This window comes from Pleuronectes platessa, chromosome 20, assembly GCF_947347685.1.
Source record: "Pleuronectes platessa chromosome 20, fPlePla1.1, whole genome shotgun sequence".
Taxonomy (NCBI): Eukaryota; Metazoa; Chordata; class Actinopteri; order Pleuronectiformes; family Pleuronectidae; genus Pleuronectes; species Pleuronectes platessa.
In genome coordinates this window covers 7,242,895-7,260,633 of record NC_070645.1, presented here as the reverse complement: position 1 = coordinate 7,260,633, position 17,739 = coordinate 7,242,895, and the positions used below count along the sequence as shown (strand labels likewise).

The following is a 17,739-nucleotide window of genomic DNA, read 5'->3' as shown; positions in this document are numbered from 1 at the left end:
ATTTCACAACATCCTTTACTGCTTCAAAACATTTTGTCATGCAAATGCTTTATCGCCTTATTTAATTTCAAAGGGAAGACACCTGAAAAGAAGCCTCCAAGAAATAGTATCAACTATCGATTCATTGTCTGAACCCCGTGGGAATATAAAGGACTACAGTGTGAACAGTGCAGCTGGATTTTGGAAAAATGTCTGCAGTTTTTTTGAGGTTTCCAACACACTGGTTAATCGCGTGAAGCTCGGTTAGGCATTGCTTGAGAACCAGAAGGTAAAACCTTTTAAATTTATCTATAGAAATTTTGATTAACACATTTTTCTAATGAAGTACCTAATACATGTTATTAACAATAACTGTGATGTGTAATATATGTCATTTTTTCATACAATTATTATGTTTTACATTCTATAGCGCACTTCAGGTGATACCCAAGTGACAAATGACAAGGTTGAGGAGAGACCCACTCCAGAGGAAACATCCGGGAATGAGCCCCAGCACACGGATGTCTTGCCCATACAAACGTAATTGCCAAAGGACTGAGGACCGTTCATCCTTACTGCAGCTTTGGCTTCAAGAGACACTGTGTGAAAAGCCTGTTGTCAAAGACCCAGGCAGCAATTTTCAAGTGCAGTGGCCACTGTTGTTTCTCGGATTGCCCAGTAACTGTGGATGTTATGGTCAAGGACGAAACCACCCTGAAGGCAACAGTTGTTTTCTCCGGGGGAGATGTTTGCCACAATGTCAATGACTTGAAAAGAAGGCCAATCCCTGCTGATGCAAGCAGGTCGGTTGGAGTAGTTCTGGAGACCAAACTGCCCAGGACTGTTTATCTAGAGTCTTTGGTTAGAATCCAGAAAAAGTCATTGAATCTGGATTCAGGGATGACGCCTAACAAAAGACGTTTTAAAAACTATATCTGCAAGCCAAAGAAAGCTGCGTAGACGTCACATAAAATCTTTGCGGATCAAATAAATACAGACAATCAGGTTTTGCAGAAGGTCCTCATGCAGCCTAAAGGAGTGATGTTATGGTCAAAGAAGACTCTTGCAATATTTTATAAAAGGTGTAGGGATGATTTTATCTACTTTGATGCAATAGGAAGTGTGATCCATAAGGAAACTTCGCAAAGTCATCCCTTCTATGTGTATGAGTTGGCGGTGAGAAACCCATTGAAGGGGGCGTCACCACTTCCTGTTGCATCGTATGTTACATGTGACCACACCACAGCATCTGTGACCTACTTCCTGCAGGCGTTTCAGACAGATCTTGTCAGGATGTACAGGGGGAGATCCAACAAAAGGCCTGTGATGATTGTCTGTGATGGCTCTATGGTACTTCTGCAATCACTTGCAATGACATTTTGCAAGTCAAGTCTGGAAAACTTATTGCAGAAGTACCGTCGAATTGTCACTGGACAACATCCCAGTGGAAAGATCGACCTGCCCATTCTTCATCGATGTCTCAGCCACATCATGAAGAATGCCAAGGACCTCTGCAAAAAACAGTATGTATTATTGTCTTATAAATAAGGACCAATACATTTATAACATAAATTACTGATGATAATAACTTTGTTATTTATACTGTGTTTCTAGGAATGCAAAACACTACAAGCTGGCAATGCACACCTTTGGCCTACTTGCATGTAGTTCAAGGCTTCAAGACTTGGATGAGGCTCTTCTCAGTATGACTGTACTCTTCTGCAGTTCTTGCACTGGGAAGAACATTCAAATGCACCTTGAAAACCTGCATGTCTGGATGGAAAAAAGGGGGACCTTGGAGATAGATGACGAACAAATCGTCCCGGAAGACTACAAGGTAATATTGACAAGTATATCTATGGTGCCACTGCACAGGCAGATAACCCATAGTAAGGATTTTATAAAATTCGATTTAGGTTATTCACTGTTGTAAGCACTTTCAATCATTATTTAGCTTTTATAAACAAGTATCAACACCATTTTCATACATTGCTGTGGGCTCACTATTTTGCAAGATGATTCACAGCTTACTTACCATTACTTTTACTAAATTTTCTGTCAAAACTATCAAAATGGAGACTTATGGAAATATGTCAAACATATTTTTACCTCTACATGATCACAAGAGAGCATCACTTAAGTGCCTACTGTGCATAACAAACTGAAACCAGATGTCATTTCAACACCTGTATTAATAATGGTATACCAAATCTCAGAAACGGCTGAGAATCCTACCCATTATTTAGACAGTTTCTCTCTGATCACCCGTGATCAGTTTACAAAAATAATCTCAGGTTCTAAACCATCTTAGATCCGATTCCGACAAAATTACTTAAAGAAATTCTGCCCCTAATAGATAGTTCGTTACTTAATACAATCAATCTGTCATCTGACACTATGAGACGAATTGTAATTTGTGAATATGGGCTATACAAATAAAATTTGATTGATTGATTGATTATCATCAGGTTATGTACCACAGTCTTATAAAATAGCTGTAATCAACCACTACTATCATGTTGAAGTGGAATGAGTGTGTGAAAACAGGAGGTTTCTTCAAAATTGTAATGTGGACATTGCATAGTCAGAGGCTCTATGAACAAGAATCCACTCGAAGTCACTTATAACCTCTCAAGGAATATTTTTAAACAGCTTCCAAATATGGCTACATTATGAAAACATTCGTCCTTTTTTACAGATTTTCCCTTTAATTTTCTCAGTTATTCTGCAGTAAAAATACACAAAAATGTGTCTCAGCATAGTCAGAGACACCACGAACAGGAATCCACTTGAAGTCACTTATAACCTCTCAAGGAATATTTTAATCAGCTTCCAAATATGGTTAAATTATGTAGACAATTTTTTTTTTTTTTACAGACTTGCCCTTTAATTTGCATAAAAAATACATGATAATTGACATGAGCAGATGCACCATGAAGATTTAAAGAAAAATCCAATACAATAGAGTTGGATTTTTCGTAATTTTTGAACGTTTCAGCCAACCATGCTGTTTTACCGTAAAGCCACAGGTAGACGCGCAATAAAAACAAACGGGGGCGGCTGGCTTCCCAGATGACGGCTCACTATACTGCAGTCGTCTTAGTGAGCTGGTGGATGAATACTCCGCCCTGAAGTAGCTGGAGGCTCAATTCACCTTCCTCATGAGGGAGCTGAAGGCTCAATTCACTGCCCTGAAGGAGCTGGTGGATGAAAACCCCCATCTGAGGAAGCAGGTGGATGAAAACCCCCGTCTGAGGAAGCTGGTTGATGAATACTTCACCCTGAAGGAGCGGGAGGCTGAATACTCCGCCCTGAAGGAGCAGACTGCCACCAACAACCTCACCTGGGAAACAGAGAGACATATGGTGGAGCAGATGGAGTCACCTGCCTCACTTTTGTTGAAGTGCCATATGGACTTGATCCCCTTGACTCAACGTGTGGAGTCTGCAAAGGCCAGAGAGAAGGAGCTGGAGGAGGAGCTTGGAGAGATGAACATGAGGATCAAAGTAAAAGAGGAAGAGCTGGTTGAGACAGAGGAAATCCAAATTGAGCAGAAGGAGAAATTGGAATCTCTGCTGGAGAGCTGTGAGGAGAAGCTGGAGTTCAGCATCCTCCAACATTGGGCCAGCTCCGAGAAAAGAGAGGAGCCCCCCCCTCTCCCCTCCCTCCCTTTCTTTCCCTCCACTCCAGACTAACTTTTGCAATGTGCCATATATAAGCACATGAAAAAATACATAAATAAATAGAAACATCAATATTCCATAGTTTTTTATGTATTAACTTATTTATTTCTGCATTTATTAACGCTGGGCAATTTTTGGGGGAATGCAGGATTTGGTGAATGTGCACAGGCGGTAATGCAATATATGATTCTGGTTACAACTGCTGTAATATGGACTATATGTGATGAGGTGGGAATAACTACAATCCCACTCTACCAACGAGGAACGAGACACAATACTTCCTCTGAGATTGTGAGGCTGAGTTTGTATTAGTCAGACTGAGGGATGGGATAAAATAACAACATAGGATTACAGTGTTTTGGGGATTTGAGACTGTAATATATACCCTTGTGTTCCCTGCATGACTTTATCCCACTGCCTCTCCACACATGCACCATTTAACCAAATGTCCATGTTTGTCCCCAAATACAAACTCTGGATAACATTTGTTTTACCAGGTCCAACACCTGTGTGTGCCTCCGCCTGCCGGGTGTCCCTGTTACTGGAAACGAACGCACCGGACACCGCCCACCATCGAAGCCCACTCCTGTCTCTTGATGTTGCTAACGACAGCTCGTTGATAGACGGCTAACCAGGTAGGACTAGTACAGATTCAAAGCTGCTTTTGACTTCACGTTGCTTTCAACGTGAAAACAGACGTCACGCTTTTGCGTCTAAATACCAACTTCCACCCCTGACACGGGGCTTCTGTTACTTTTCTTCTTAGCATGTCACCGTTAGCTGGAAAGAAAACAAGCGTTGACTCGTTAAGTAAACAACACTGAATGAAAGCTAACAACTGTTCTACTTCGTGTATGTGAATATACTTAGATATGTAGTTTAATGTCTCTTTACTGGCGGTCTGTGGTGAGTTCTGACGTTATTCAGCAGCAGCTCGGTCAGTCAGTGAAGTTAGCTTCAGGTTCGCTGGTCATGGGGAATGTTAAGGGAGACGTACACTGACATGTTGTCACTTTCTCTTTTATCAGTGAGAATGTGTTAAGATTCCACGTGTTTAAGCCACGACACCACCTGGACCTGTGTGTGTACGTGTCTGGCAACATCCGCGTGAGACTTGTCAAAAGTGAAGCTGAGTGTTTTTGGATAAGGACCAGGTCAGATGTGGTTTACATGTGGTTTAAGACAGTGATGCGGTTTACACGTGGTTTAAGATGTGCTGACCAGTGGTTTCACACAGTGAAGTGGTTTAGAACAAGTGGTTTAAACAGTGAAAGGTGCTAAAACAACGAGAGTCGGCGGCTGACTTCCCCTCAACCTCCCTCTCATCTCCTGAGTCAGAGGCGAACTTCACTGTGGCCGCGTCAGTAGTGATTTCGATTAACTAACGGTATATAACTAGCAATGTGTGAGTCTGATCTTTATAATGAAAGACTGTTGTTCTTCATCAATCATCGCTTTGATTTGACTTGTATAAACTACAGTCTTCACATTAAGAGAGACAGCAAGCTCAAATCGAGGCAGCGGCACTTCGTAGAGGCACTTCCGGTGGCCACAGAATCTGCCACTGATATGTTAAGGCAGTTACCGCCCTGTTTTGAGGCAGCTCCCTCTGTTGTTGGTTGTTTACTTACTTGTTGTTGTTTTCCGGGGCATGGATGATTCTGCGTAATGATCTTTATCCAGGTGTAATTTTTAGATGTTGATAGAGAATTGAGCTGTTGTTAAAACGATGTAGAATAATCTGCTATATTCGAATGAAAATGCTATAATTTAATGCTTTAATTTAGTTATTATGGTCTGCATTTTCACAAATTACTCAAACATGAACAAATAAAAGGCGATCATTTACACATTGTTACCTTGGTGGAGATGTACTTGAAATTACTGGTTAGCCAGGAAACTATAAATACCAGTTTTCTTCAATATCAGTCAATTTCACTTTATTTTAACAGGATCAACCAGCCTGTATCAATATTGCTGTCCATGGTGATATTGTCAGTTAACTAAATTCATTTAAATACTGAAGACATGACAATAAAACTTGGTTTAAATGTAGAAGATCAGTAGCTGTTTGTTGAGCACAGCTTCGTTAGTCATTTGTCTAGTATATGCACTGATACTTTTACACCATAGAAGTTCATAGCTCATAAAACATATTTTTCAAGTTGAAGCAGTAACAATTAGTCTATTTTAAATGTTCTTTTGGATGTAAGTGAATTTAACTAAGAGTCCTTGGAGAATGTATAAATAAATAAAAGTACAAATAAATACATAAATAAGGAAATAAATAAATAAGAGTTTGTAATTAAACAGGATTCAATGTCTTAAATTTATTTCCCTATTTATTTATTTATATTTAAGTCATTTTTCGTCCTCCATACCCAAGAGCTAACAAACTATCTAATACACTTTCATAAAAGTATATGTCTCATTGAATAAATCACAAACAGCTTTATTGCTCTCAGACAGTCTGGCAACTTTGACAGCTGCCTTTAAACAGTGTGGCAAAAAGGCAGCTGCCTTTACATATCAGTGGCAGTTTCTGTTGACAGTGGAAGTGCCTCTTGGAGCTGCAGATCTCACTATTTAAACTGGCCCTTATATTACTGCAGATTAACGTCATCTTGGCTCTGAGACTTGTGGTAAGTCAGCAGCTCCGGCAACTCTCCCTAAATAATCACAAGATCTTAAAAAAAAAGATCTGCTCTACCCTTAAAGCATATATATTTACATCCAGGAAGCTTAAAGCAGATCTGTTCAACCTATTACTGGGGGCAGACAAAATGTATTCAGATTTCTAGTATTATGTTGTAATAATAATATTTAATGAGGAAAAGTCTCTTTATTACAAGAAATAAGTTATAACTCAACAAGAATAAAGCTGTAATATTATGAGAATCAAGGTTTGGTGTGTTCAATGCTTGCTACTAGTTCTGTAATTTCTGTGGTACTTATTGTGTTTCTGTTTGTCAGTGCCTGTGTGTGTGTCCTTCAGTCTGTAATGGCGGCAGTTGGGAACCCAGGTCCGGGGGCCACACAGTGCGTGACCAAGGTGGCGCTGAGCATCTCCTGTCAGAATCTGCTCGACATGGACACCTTCTCCAAGTCCGACCCGCTGTGCGTGCTTTTTATGAACAGCTCTGGGCCCCACTGGTGTGAGGTAAGTGGGGTTAATAGGTTGTTAGTCCACACACCCACCCCCACACACACACACACACACACACACACACACACACACACACACACACACAAACACACAAACACACACCTCCAGCTGTTCAGTGAATCCTAAAATCAGTGCATGTGCGGGTACATGTAGTTCTCTTTCACTCACTGAAGTGGAGATTTGGATTTACATGATCATAATGCAGTGATATTCACACTTTGTCCATTCACCCAAATGTAAGTTAAAAAACCAAGTATCACTACTGATGTAAAACGCCTGTTGAAACCAAAGTTATTTAGGTCTTAGTTTGTAATTCAAACTTCCGGGTAAGGGTTTGGTTGGTCATAGTTATGCTGTGTCTGACTCTGTGACATGTATCTGTGTTAGATCGGCCGGACAGAGAAAATAAACAACAGCCTTAATCCAAGCTTCTCCAAGACCTTTGTCATCGACTACTACTTTGAGATGGTGCAGAAGCTGAAGTTCGAAGTGTACGACATCGACAGCGAGAACTGCAGTCTGCAAGAGGCTGACTTCCTGGGAGAAGTGGAGTGTACCTTGGGACAGGTGAACGCTCTTCGCTTGCTTCAACAGATCATTCATCACAGTAGTCTTCCAACCTGTTATTATTTTTCTTCACTGTTGTAAGTTCGTCCTGTGGCCTTTCTAGTGATAGCTACAATGACACAAGGTGATTTTATTTCATTTTTTTCTAGGTTGTGTCCTCAAAGAAAATTACACGACCACTTGTCATGAAGAACAAGTCTCCTGCAGGAAAAGGAACCATCACTGTGAGTTGCTTTCATTCAGATTGGAAGATAATTGTATTTGGTTTGAAGTGTAATTGCACTTATTTCACATTTTTAACAGTGTTTTTTCTTGGTTTGCAGATAAGCGGAGAGGAAAGAACAGACAACCGGGTGGTGGAATTTGATATGGCCGCTAGAAAACTGGATAAAAAGGTATTGATGACTACATATGAATATGATAAAGAATTTAGAAACATCAATACAGATGATTTTACTGGGGTTAAAACTTGCTGCTCTTGATATTTTAATAAGAGGAAAACATCAGGTATTTTTGATCAATCGTATAAACTACTACAACTTATCATGCTAATTCAGCTACAGTGAAACAGTGTGGAAAATGAAAGAACTGTGACCGGTCAGCTTGGCTTTCTTGGGTTTTCTCCTCCATTTCGATTGTCAACATTAGACAAGTTGAATGAGAAATATAAATCCTTGTGTATCAGGGATTAATAGAGAGATTGATAGAGTGACATGGATGTCAGTGCAGTCTGTAGTATTAGTAAATTAAAGAATGTAAACATAGCCACTATGGGGGATGTAACTTAAGTTCGATACAGCTTGATCATGTAGTTATCACCTCTACCTGGACATCTGTTAATTACTTTATACGTATACATATTCTGCACACGCTAAGATGTCCCATAACCAGTTGGTAGTAATAAATATTTTTGTTTGGTTCAGCTGTGTGTAACTTTCATGCCCATTTCTAGGATTTCTTTGGGAAGTCCGACCCTTTCCTGGAATTCTTCAAGCAGACAGAAACTGGATGGATGCTGGCTCACAGGACAGAGGTACAGATATATACTAGTTGTACAACATGATATTACTCTGACTCTATGACTTTGTTACTCTGTGAATATGTTACTATGTGGATCATCTACTCTGACTCTGTTATCTGACACACTTGTACCACATGTTGTAAAATTGAGTAGATGATCTGATAGGACTTTGTTGTCATGGAGATACTGGTGGGACATTAAGTGGTCGAAGTGCACCTTGTTAATCTGTGTCATTTTCCAGGTGGTGAAGAAAAACTTAAACCCAACGTGGAAACGATTCCGTGTCCCGCTGCAATCACTCTGCGGAGGAGATGTGGAGAAACCTATAAAGGTACACACACACGGACATTACTTAAACAAATAGCAGAATACAGAATAGTTGATAATTATATAAGTTATTTTGATTATTGATTAATCTGAAAAGTATTTCTCAATTAATTGATTAGTTTTTAGCTCTATACATTTTTTTTTAAATACAACACATTTCTATTGCATTTTTTATATTATTTAGAAAAAAAAAGAAAAGAAGAAGCAACTAAGCGATTATCAAAATATACACTGAAACATTATCTGGTTTTAAATTAACTAATCGTTACAGCTTCATCTGGAAACTAAAGTAAATTTACAATTCTCAGCTTCTCAGTCAGTCATAGTCACAATTATAATGATAATTTCCAAATATACATCAAATGTCTTTAGAGCTTATTTCATACATTAGGTATGATACAGGTAAGTATGAGGTGTTGATGATGTTGTCTCAGCGCAACTTATGCATATCAAAGGGTCAGATAATCTTGGTACAAATTAGGAAATGTGTTTAAGCACTAGTTTACGTGAGTTGTTTTTTGTGTCTGTCCTCTAACCCTGTTAAAGCACACTTATCAGGAACAGATGCTTTCCCATCAACAGTTCAAGTGAGTTTACTGTCAAAACCCTGAGTGCTCTTCATGTGACGGATTCAGTGTATGTGACACGTCAGGTCACACTCCTAGTCACACCTACTTAGATCTTGAGGATTATGCATAGTTAGGCAGAGTGTGACCCATCGGTGAACTTACCTGGTAAATGATCACTTTGTGTGTCTGTGTTTTTCTAGTTGATCAATGCCTAGTGCTCCTTGTCAGCAGTTTGACACAGGGGGAGCTGGGAAATGGGACTAAACATGAATTTAAAGTGAAGATAAATTGTAGGTTTTTGTCGATATCTGTAGTAATATATGCTAGTTATTGGTCGTTCTCCTGTTTCCTAATCATTTGAAGCTTATGTGTGACAGAAGAGTGTGATCTCTGCACAGACAGTATGTTGTTTATCCCAATACAAGGTGCTGACAGCGCAGTGGGTTTGGTGATACATGTACTGACTGTTCACACCCCTTCACAAAGAACCCAAATTATAATTCTGTGCAAACTGAAGCTACGTTCCGTTCAAGAAAGTTATTGCCTTCATGTGATGTCGAAATAATCGTAAAATTAAGTTCCCGACTTCACTTATAAACCAATCCGATTTTTTTCCACATTCTGACTTCAAAACACATGAACCCACTGAAGTAGGAGCAACTTAGGATATACTATATCATTTTCTTCATTGGGCCTCAAACACTTATTCTACATACACTTCATTTCTCCAGGGTTTAAAGAGGAAGTATTTTTCTTCGTCTTTGGCTGGACCAGCTACATCGCAGACCTTGGCATACACTGATAGTCTGATACAATGATTTTATCCTAAATAATAATAATTATTGGATATTGTCAAATATGTCAAATCTTAATCTGAAATCTAACTCGTCAAGTAAAATGAAGTGAGGTATAAAGTATTAAATGTTCAGCCGAAATGAAGAAAAAACATAAACAAATATTCTCCAGACTTCCAGTTGTTTCATTATTTACCTCTAGTGAAGTAAATGTAGACTCCTGCTCTCCACATCACTGCTGGGGGCGGTTAAGTACAATACTTGATTAAATGTACTTAGATACTGTCCACCACTGTCATCAGGTGAGTTCACCAATGGGTCAGGTTGGGGTTTTCCATTCTGACAGATCACTATCTGAACATAAGCTTTCCTAGTTGTTCATCTCGTAGACATATGGCCTTGTCTGTCCTGGCTGCTCCATTCTGTGTCCTGTCTCCTGTTTCCTCTCTCCACACTGAAGACCGGTCCAAAGGAGCGAGTCAGGGGCTGTACTCTCTCTCTTTGCCAGTCAAAAGGCTTGTGTGTGTGTTTTTGTTGTGCCTAGTTCACACTATACAATTAAGCCCAATATAGGATTATCCCAGCCAAATCCGCGTTGCTTTGTGTGTACTCTTCAAAGATGCCGGAGGCTCGCTGACAGTCAACTTTTTTCACTGCTCGCATGGGTTTTTGTAACCAAACGTAGATAGTGTAGTGTGTGACCCCCGTGTAATACAAATTCATGTCTGCAAGACTCCAATATAGTGTGAACAGCGCATTGATCCAATGGCTTACGAAGTCCTATAGACTGAACTTAGACGTTTGAGTAGTGGGGTGTTGCCTTTACATTTGAAGCTTCACACCCATAGCATGCTTTTTGTCTCACCATCTTTAATGTCCACACACTGATGCAAAGTTATCAGCTGAATCTTTTCTTTTTCACTCATGTAATGTCAAAGAGAGTGGACTGATTGTTTTCTCCTGAATGTCTGTGTTTCTCAGGTTGACTGTCTCGACTACAACAACAGCGGATCTCACGACTTCATCGGCTCCTTCCAGGCCACACTCTGCCAAATACAGCAGGCTTCCGAGACGTTCGCGGTGAGCTCTGTGTGCCAGCTCTGAAATTTAAACATGAACAAAACTGAAACATGAAATACAAACCAGATTTGTATTCTTTTAACAAGTGGTGGATATTTATTCCATAACTAACACCCGTGGTGTGTTTTTTGTACTCTCAGGCTGAGTTTGAATGCACCAACAGTAAGAAGAAACAGAAGAAGAAAGGATACAAAAACTCTGGTATCATCGTCATAAAACGGTGCAAGGTACTTTTAGTTTTTCATTTGGAGAACATATCCATATCTGGCGTCATGTTGCATCTTTTAAATCAAACTGAAGATTATTTTTTGTCTTTTCTTTTTAAAGGTTAAGTAATTTGTGTCATCAACATGTATTTGCAGGTTGTGAAGGAGTACACATTCCTGGATTACGTAATGGGTGGCTGCCAGATTAACTTCACTGTGCGTACTCAACATTTTCTGTCAATCTCCTTTTAAAAATAGTCTAAATATTAACCTCATGCTTAAATGTAATGGTATCTTCATTAATACTGTATAATATAATGACCGACTATTATTTGATTTGATGCTTGTATTCATTTACCAGATTGCTGTTGACTTCACTGGTTCCAATGGAGACCCCAAATTCCCTGTATCCCTCCACTACATCAACCCTCAGGGCTATAATGAATACCTGGCAGCCATCTGGGCAGTGGGCAATGTCATCCAGGACTATGACAGGTAAATACAGCAGATTGTTTTCTATGAGGCTTAATGAGCCACCAATATTCCAAACACAGCAAAGGTTGTGTTTTCCTTCCTTTTGAAAATGGATTGATTTAAAAGCAAAGATTTCAGTAAAACTACCAACAGTGAATGTGTTTTCTCTGTGTGTCCCAACACACCGAGAATTCATATCTATACGTCATCTGATTAATGCAGGAGTAGCGCAATCTTGTACCGCCCTCTAAGACTAAGATGTAATTAATGAATTATGTCAATCTCTCTCATGCACTATATCAGTTCCGTTGTAGTAAGTAGGAAAGAGTAGGAAACACTGTGAAAGAGCTGCATGGATGAAATATATGAATATCTAGCAGAATGCCTAATGCAGCATGTGAGTTAAATGGAATCAAACCTATAAAAAAAATCTGACCAAACTAAATTTGGAAAAGTGGGTTTAAAAGGGTGGGTCACTCTGCTCTTTCCATAAAGGTGTTGTATGTCAAATTGAAGCTATAGGTAACACTGATGAAATGTGTTACCTGTCTGAACATCTGAACCGGGCTCTAGACTCGTCCCGTGTTTGTATAAACTGTAACATCTACGCCGCTTTGCTTCCTGTGCACAGTGACAAGATGTTCCCTGCTTTTGGTTTCGGAGCCCAGATCCCTCCGACATGGCAGGTGATTGCTGACTTCAGTTGCAACATCATTGATGTTTATATGGGCCTTTCACTGTGTGACGTTAAGTCTTTGTTAGATGAATCTTTGCACTGATGTACCTCAGCTCACCTCAGATGACTTGGCTTGACTTATAATGGTTTGTGTTCCCAGGTCAGCCACGAGTTTCCCATCAACTTCAATCCATCGAATCCGTTTTGTGCAGGTAACAAGAGACGGATGTGAATTCCCGCTGTGTTTAATGAGATGACTCGATCAAGACTTTGACTTAAGATTCTTAGCAAAATTTCGAGGCACAACTTGAATTTGTTTTCTTTGTGATCAGTCACACAAATATATGTGCATTGGGATATTTGAAGCAAACATTTAACTTAATCAACAACAAATTGGAACAAGTGATCAGTGGGTCTTCAGAAATATGAAAACAACAATTCTGATCATCAAAATCTACTCAAGTGTTCAATATTTGACCAGGCGTAAATGGAATTGCTGTGCGTTTTACATTGTTTTAGATAAAATTAAGAATTTCCTGATGTTGATGATCAGTCATGGATGGCGTGTTTGTTTCAGCACCTCACAAGAAATTTTAATATCTGTGAAGATTGTCCTCGTCCCATAAACTGGAAAGCAATTGATCATCATGTTGTGATGTGCTGACCACTAAATCCACATGGAAATATGTTTTCTAAGTGTGTTTCTGTTCACTCATGTTTGTGTGTGTGCTTTCTTTTTTGCTCGTAGGGATAGAAGGTGTGGTGCAGGCCTACCGGCAGTGTCTGCCTCAGGTGAAGCTTTATGGCCCCACAAACTTTTCTCCAATCATCAACCATGTGGCCAACTTCGGCAGACAAGCCCTGCAGCAGCAAACTGCCTCTGTGAGTTACAGAGTTTAAATTCAATTAACAACAACTGTATTTGTTGTGTGCAAATGTTCATTACTATAGTTTTCCATAAACAACATCGATCAACAACATAATCTCAACCAGTTCTTCTTTCTGTGTTGTTTCCCAGCAATACTTTGTTTTGCTCATCATCACTGACGGAGTGATCACAGACATGGATGAGACCCGCAACGCCATCGTCAACGCCTCTCGTCTGCCAATATCTATCATCATAGTCGGGGTAGGGGGGGCGGACTTCACTAACATGGAGTTCCTGGATGGAGACGATGGAAATTTACGCTCGGCTACAGGCGAGGCTGCCATGAGGGACATTGTGCAGTTTGTGCCATTCCGGCAGTTCCAAAACGTAAGCTAATTTATTAAGTCTTTGTAGGCACGCACCACCTGATCTTCGTTTAATCCTTAAATATTGTCCTCACATCTTATTTCAGGCAGGGACTGCAGCCCTTGCCCAGAGCGTACTGGCAGAGTTGCCTGATCAAGTGGCCTCCTTCTTCAATATATTTGACCTGAAGCCTCCCAACGAATCCACTCCTTCCTAGAAATGTAGGCGTTACCCCTCCTGACTGACCAACCACATTCTCTTTCCCTCACTTGATCCTTAGCTGCATTACTTCAGCTATATAATGAAATCGATCCTCTTTGTGGTTTACACTGTGAAGGGCATTACAGGGCTACAGAGTGGGACCAAAATTCCATCCTTTAATTTGTCGCACAACTGAACCTGATATTTAGCAGATCTGCCTCTGGCCGTGGTCAGACGTGGCATAAACATGCATCTTTGGTGATCCGGTCACAAGTGGACACACGTTGAGATCTGATTCTTTTGGCAGTGTGTAAGCCAATGTGTCCTGGGGCTGATTCAGGCCTTGCCTTCTCAACTGATATCCACACTGGGTCAATTGAATTGTGTCAACTTGCTTTGTCCTGGTCAGAAAGTAAAGAAAATCCCAAAGAGATACTTTACAAGTGCGTCAAACATCGTTTGCCTGGAGGAATAGACCCACTATTCTTTATTTTTTTTATTCCTTTTGTGTTTTTTAATTCCCACGGATTAGGCATTGGAAGTGTGTCACTGGTATAAAATATGACATGTTTTGAAGATGGATATAATGTATATAAATGTACTGTATTAAATGTTTCCATAGTCTAGTACCGACAGTAGGGTGGCGGCGACAAGTCTCCTTTTAGCCTTGATAGAAAGACAGAAGAAGCTGAACATTAGATATAAAAAAGAGAGACTCATCAATTACAATATCTAGATCTGAGTATTGAGATTCATACTCAATGTCTGAACCCTGAAACATGGTGGTAGATAGAAGATTCAGTGGCTTTGATTTTGGATTTGAAAACATCACATTGGGTATATTGTACAGAATTAAAAGCAGTAGTGTACAAGTGATACACTTCTTTAGTTGCCTAGTGCCTACCAGGTAGCAAAGAGGTATGTTAATGACCCCACACCGTACGCAAGTGCAAATCTACACCTTGCATAGGTCAACCTAGGTAGTTGGTCCAGGGAGAGTTGCACTTACCTCCAGTGAAACCATGAGATGTGCCTGTTTTTCAAGAGTTCAATCGGCAGGTAACACACTGGTTGGTACGTTGAGCCACATGGATGGTCCTGCCCAGTATGAGTTACAATGTGACTCCCACATGGACACACTCCTCAGCAAGCTGCCATTAGCTACAGGGATAGCGTTCCTAAATACTGTCTGACAAAGGGCATTATCCTCAGTGCTTGTGATCAGACATACACACTGCCAGACGTAGCCGAACGGCTGGATAGGAAGGCTCAAGTGATCCAGGTTTAATTCCTGTGGCTGTTACTGTGTTGAGTTACTATTCCCTATGTCAAGTTATTATTCTTATTCCGTGTTACAGATATCACTGACAACAAACACACACACAACCAAACATTTACAACAAATACAAGCAAATCTATCACTAACTTTGCCAGGAAAAAAACCATCTCATGCATGGCATAAATGAATGTTCATCTGAGGAGGAGAAGTTGCTGCATTTTCTCTAACTGGACAATTTGGTCAGTTGTGCACAGCCAGAATGCCATCACCCACAGTGCCACTTACAGATACCATCAGCTTGCATGCACTGAGATCTGACTGGTTGTTCAATTCTTAATATAATAGCTGTTCTAACAATCCTATACTAACCTTTGCTTGAATTTTGCATGATCCACGGCATCAACAGATGCCAACAAAAATGCGCTGCTCAATGATGCTAGTATTGCCACTAAAACAAAACTTTGCACAATAATGACAAACTTAAGCATATTGGGGTAATTTAATAGCAGCTTATTATTTTAATGCAATCCCAATATACCTGTAGATACCTGGGGCTCATTTCTGCTGCCTCTCATGTTCGGTTGCTACAGTTCCCCTGCTGTTTCTCTTAAAATCTTGTATACATGCGGCATTTGTAACTCTCACATCTTTCCTCTGTCTCTGCCCCGACTCTTTAGGGTCCTCAAGAATTGCTCGCTCAGACTGTCTTGGCAGAAGTGCCAGGTCAGGTGACGGACTTCTTCAGAGCCACGGGTTTGAGGCCACCCCAGGGCGACACACCTCTCCCTGACCTCTCAACTTCAGCACCCCCCAGTGACGCATCCTGAGAGTCAGCTTTTCTCCTCAATATAACACTTAAAAAGGCTACTTAAACTCTGGAATGTGTGTTTACAGGTCGTTTTCTTTCAAGTGTAATAATTATCATAAGGTCATTAACATACAAGCATGTACAAAGATGTACTAATAATATCGATCTATAGTTGATGAAGCCATATTACCCAGATATTGTCAAATATTTCAATTTTGTAAATATCTCCTAACATTTGTTGACTTCCCTGTAACTTCGATATTTAATACGACACTTATATATGACTATGTGACTCAAGTGCCAGAATTGTTCAGGGCTTATGATTTCTTATTTTATCACTTTGCTTATGAATCAGTTGTAATATGTGTGACTTGGCTCAAGGTCTTTGGTTTCAGTAGAAATACTGAGGCAGCCTTAAACAGCCATCTGCTCAGTCCGAGTTCTTCATGTGTTTCTGCTTATGTGTGTCCATATTAAAGTGAACACACGAAGGCCCAATCCCATTTCGTTCCTATTGGCCCTCCCCCTCTTCCTTTTGCGCAGAGTTTTTTACACCCTCACTTTGAACCTAGGGGTACCGAGAATGCCTTGCAAATCACCGGCAAGCTGGGAGAGAGACCCACAACTGTAGTATTTTGTCCATTAATAAGATTATAAAAATTACAATAATGATTATAATATCCTGCTTTAATATCATTACAATGTATTATGGTAGCTTTTTTCACAACAACCTTAAAAAAAAGGATCCCTAGCGCGCTAGCCTTAGCATGCTAGCAAACTTTATTTCCCCATGATAATCCCGTATTCTAACTTCATATCGCAGCCCCTCCCTTGTGACTCTGTTTCAAGGGGCAAGATAGAACTAAAAATCAAGTGGTAGGGATAGGGCCAAGGGGTGAAATGGGATTGGCAGAAATGTAGCAGTTTACATTGTCATCACAGACCTCTATCAAAGCAATGGTTTTGACAAACCACAGGAAATCTTCCGTGATGTTTACGGATGAGAATTTAACAAATGAATAGATTTAATGTCTTTTGTAGATTTTTCACTACAGAAGTTGCTGCATTGTGTCCTCGCTGCTGTTTTGGCACGTCTCTCTTTCTATTTTTAAATTCACTTTCACATTTGGTTTGAGGTCATATTTGGTGCTTTTATATGATCGTTAAACTGAGAGAATCCCAAGGAGCCATTCTTTACAGTAGTGGACATCTTCATGTGGTAAAACACGTGTTTACATAACATAGTTCAATCTGTCTTAAGAGGAGAAAGTAAAACCTCTAACTTAAAGGACTGTTATGAAAACGACAGTGTATCTTTATATATGATTATGTTTAGTATCACTATGTTAAGTGTATGTTAAGTTTTTTGCACTGATTATCGTGCCAATGCCTTATGTATATCCTTTTGTTTGTCATTGATTTTATCAATATTTTATGTAAATGTTATTTGTAAATGAAGAAAAATCTCATTTCACTAACAAAATGTACTAGTATGAGAGTATTAGTTTTGTTTTATGTTTATGTGCCACCTCCTTAATGTCATGACATTAAAAACATACTTTATGTTTTTTCCCCTCAGATTAACAGCCTCTCGTGTGCATTCTTTGATAACAAATACAACTTTTATAACTAGCAGCAGAACTAGCCACATTAGCAACTCGCCTCCAGCTGACGG

At 39.8% G+C, this 17,739-nt stretch overlaps 2 protein-coding genes across 6 annotated transcripts; both read left to right on the top strand.

Moving 5' to 3' along the window:
• Window positions 1–882: 882 nt before the first annotated feature.
• LOC128426171 (uncharacterized) lies at window positions 883–3,674 on the top strand. The gene is made up of 3 exons (XM_053413042.1): window positions 883–1,502; window positions 1,594–1,816; window positions 3,117–3,674. Exons 1-3 carry the CDS (start codon window positions 1,003–1,005, stop codon window positions 3,672–3,674), a joined length of 1,281 nt encoding a protein of 426 aa, XP_053269017.1. The 5' UTR covers window positions 883–1,002.
• Window positions 3,675–4,140: 466 nt separating this feature from the next.
• On the top strand, window positions 4,141–17,642 carry LOC128425578 (copine-3). 5 transcript variants are annotated; one of them, XM_053412253.1, is made up of 17 exons: window positions 4,304–4,467; window positions 6,636–6,822; window positions 7,216–7,395; window positions 7,545–7,619; window positions 7,719–7,790; window positions 8,348–8,428; window positions 8,658–8,747; window positions 11,088–11,186; window positions 11,327–11,413; window positions 11,549–11,608; window positions 11,754–11,887; window positions 12,498–12,552; window positions 12,703–12,754; window positions 13,291–13,424; window positions 13,561–13,797; window positions 13,883–13,997; window positions 15,934–16,074. In XM_053412253.1, the coding sequence occupies exons 1-16, from the start codon at window positions 4,430–4,432 to the stop codon at window positions 13,991–13,993; spliced, it is 1,692 nt and encodes a 563-aa protein (XP_053268228.1). In that variant the 5' UTR covers window positions 4,304–4,429; the 3' UTR covers window positions 13,994–13,997; window positions 15,934–16,074. The 5 variants fall into 5 exon arrangements, with proteins under 5 accessions (XP_053268229.1, XP_053268231.1, XP_053268228.1 ...); XM_053412254.1 differs by lacking the exons at window positions 4,304–4,467; window positions 13,883–13,997 and adding an exon at window positions 4,141–4,297 and having other exon boundaries at window positions 15,934–17,642; XM_053412256.1 differs by lacking the exons at window positions 4,304–4,467; window positions 13,883–13,997 and adding an exon at window positions 4,165–4,297 and having other exon boundaries at window positions 6,658–6,822; window positions 15,934–17,642.
• The last annotated feature ends 97 nt before the right edge of the window (window positions 17,643–17,739 follow it).